The sequence below is a fragment of the Papaver somniferum genome, chromosome 4 (genome assembly GCF_003573695.1).
Source record: "Papaver somniferum cultivar HN1 chromosome 4, ASM357369v1, whole genome shotgun sequence".
NCBI lineage: Eukaryota > Viridiplantae > Streptophyta > Magnoliopsida > Ranunculales > Papaveraceae > Papaver > Papaver somniferum.
Window position 1 is genome coordinate 53,069,467 of NC_039361.1, and position 2,912 is coordinate 53,072,378.

The 2,912-nt window shown below is 45.1% G+C and overlaps 1 protein-coding gene across 1 annotated transcript; it reads left to right on the forward strand.

Annotated features, from left to right (window-relative positions):
* The first annotated feature begins 651 nt into the window (after nucleotides 1–651).
* Nucleotides 652–1,323, forward strand: LOC113272519. Its single transcript, XM_026522342.1, has one exon. The coding sequence runs from the start codon at nucleotides 652–654 to the stop codon at nucleotides 1,321–1,323; it is 672 nt and encodes a 223-aa protein (XP_026378127.1).
* The last annotated feature ends 1,589 nt before the right edge of the window (nucleotides 1,324–2,912 follow it).

A 2,912-nucleotide genomic window follows, 5' to 3' on the forward strand; every position in this document is an offset into this window, starting at 1 on the left:
CTCGGCGATGCCAACGCTACCATCGTAGCCATCCTGAAAACCCAAGAAGCTCAAGATGAGAGAATGAAGAGATTAGAGAAACGAAACAGGAGGCTAGAACGGAGAAACCGTAGGCTGAAGTGTAAAGCAAAGAAGAAGGTGCCACTCGCTACCGTTGAGGAGATCCCCGAGGAGGAAAATCCTTTTGAGAACCTACAGGACGACGAACGAGTCAATATCCCTGACACCTCGAACGAGGAAACAGAAGATCGCTTCCCCAGAGGGAGCATGGGCGTCCTTGTCCAGGAGGATAGCCCATCCGAGGGATCATCATATGTTGATACCAAGCACAAACGAGATAAGAATAGAATTAATGAAGTTAGAACCAACTGCGAGGCCGAGAACCTCTCGGCTGTGAACCCCAAGCGAGGGGAGACCTTAAGGTCAACTCGATCCAAGATTGTATCATATACTGAAAAGTCGTACGAGGACTCAAGGTGATCGAGGCATCGTCACCAGGAATTTTCTTTCTCGCCCGAGAGGGCACATGGAAGGAAGAAGAAGGCCGAAACAAGGCGGAATGATGACCAATTGCAGGCCCGACTTTGCCGGCTCGAGGCAATATATATAGAAGCTACAGGAAGGCAAGAAAGTAAGAAATTGGCGGAAGTCATGCAGGAGGCAGTACAATCTCCCATATCTGAAAATCTATTAAAATTGCCATTTCCAAGGAAATGCTCTCTACCGACGTTCACATCTCCGTTCACTGGAACAGGAGATGCAATCGAGCATCTTAGGACTTATCGCATGACGCTAACCCAATGGGATCACTATGATGTAGCATTGTGTAAGTTTTTTCCTGCAAATCTAATAGACGAAGCGCCAATGTGGTTTAACAACCTGCTTAAAGGCTCATTTGTATCATTTGCTCACCTATCTGAGCTGCTCTTAGAAACATACATTCATAATAGCAGAGTACGACCCGAAGTTGACGCGCTGTTCCAGATATCTCGAGGACCAAATGAGTCACTCCGCTCCCTGGTAACACGATGGAGAAAACTATGTGCTGAGATCGGAAAAGTACCCGAAGCTTACGCGATCTTAGACTTTAAAAATAGTCTTAGAAAGACAGACCCTATATTTTTCCGCATGTATAAAACCATGCCAAAGAATTTTGGAAAATTAAGAGAAATCCAAGAGGATTATGTAGCCTTGGAAGAAATCCAAGACGGAACTTACGACAAGATGGTAAAAGGAACTAGTAGAGGAGCAAATGTGGTAGAACCACAGAATCCCCAAATACCGGCCCAAGGAGCAGGGCGATCCAACAACGGGTCAACCTAGTTCGACAAACATCGGACTGGAGGATGGAAAGGGTGAGACCAAGCCCAGCAAAAGAAGGGAAAGTTCGTAGACCAAGTCTACCCGAAGCTGAACACCCCCATATCCGAGATTCTTAAGAAGATCGACGGAAAACATAAAATAACTTACCCATGGAACAGAGGTCAGCAGCCAGAGCGGGCCAAAAATAGAACTGACTTCTTTGAATTCCATCAATTCCATAGCCACACGAAAGACTCGTGTAGGGACTTGAAGAAGGTGGTGCAAGAAATGATCGATGAAGGCAACCTCCAGGAATACATCGCGCAACCAGCAACCCAGCTAGTGGAAGGACCACCTATACATCGTGTGGAAATACCATGCGAGGCACAATATCTCGGGTGTAATACCATCTCGCACTCGGCAACCACGGTTCCTGGTGGAAACGTTACAGTAAGAATCCAAAAACGAAACTTCGAAGGTGACGAAGTATTTGGTGTGTCAAAGGAACCCCTCATGGAGGATTGGATGAATATCCCAATAATTTTTTCCGCTTCTGAAGCACCTGACAGTGAACGAAATCAGAATGACCCATCAGTGGTCACCATGGCCATTGCTCTTCCCGAACCTGAGGGAGAAGAAGAAAAACCTAGGGTATTGCCATGGGCCATGCCAAAAATATTAATAGATGGAGGAAGTTCTGTTGAGATCTTGTTTTACGAAACATTCAAACAAATGGGCCTAAAAGATGAATGCCTGATACCATCTACTTATAACATATTTGGTTTCAACGGCTCATCTACTCGTCCGAGAGGAGAAATAACCTTGGAAATCCGTGCAGGAATGATTTTTACCCTCACAACATTCTGCGTTGTGGATGTAATATCGCCGTACGCTGCTATTATCGGGCGATCCTGGATCCACGGGATCAAAGGAGTCGCTTCGACATATCACCAGAAACTAAGATTTTCAACACCCAGTGGGAACGCCGAAATCCAAGAAGATTCGGACGAAGCTAAGTACTGTTACGATATGGACTTACGAAATGGTGAACAAAGGGTGAACTCGTCAAAAACCAAGAAGGACAAGGCGGAAAATCATAAGCATGCCAATGTCTACATGATAAAAACATATGATACCGAGAGTTCGGACATCACATCTTTCTCGAAACAGGGTTTGCCAGCAAATCCCTTATGACAATTACAGAATCTCTCCAACGTTGGGGAGAGAAGATTGGACTTCCCACTCACGGTAAGTAATATCGGACGACTCATTGACATCGCGCCTAGTTTGGAACTACTATCACTAATGGATAGCTATTTCGGGTACAAGCATATCCTCCTTGAAAAAACAAACAGGGGCAGCACTTCGCAAGATTCCCCTGACAAAGGCATAATACCTGAGCCAGAAAACGAGGAAGCAATGGTGAAAAGAAAGATGCCCCCGCCTTTAGTCAAAAAGAATTCAGACGAGGAGCTTTACGTATACCTATCTGCAACCAATATATCTATCGGTGCAATTATGACCCAAATGAAGGAAAATACAGAAAAGCGGGTCCGCTCCATAAAGAGAATTCTGAAAACAACAGAGAAGAATTACTCGAAAAAAGAAAA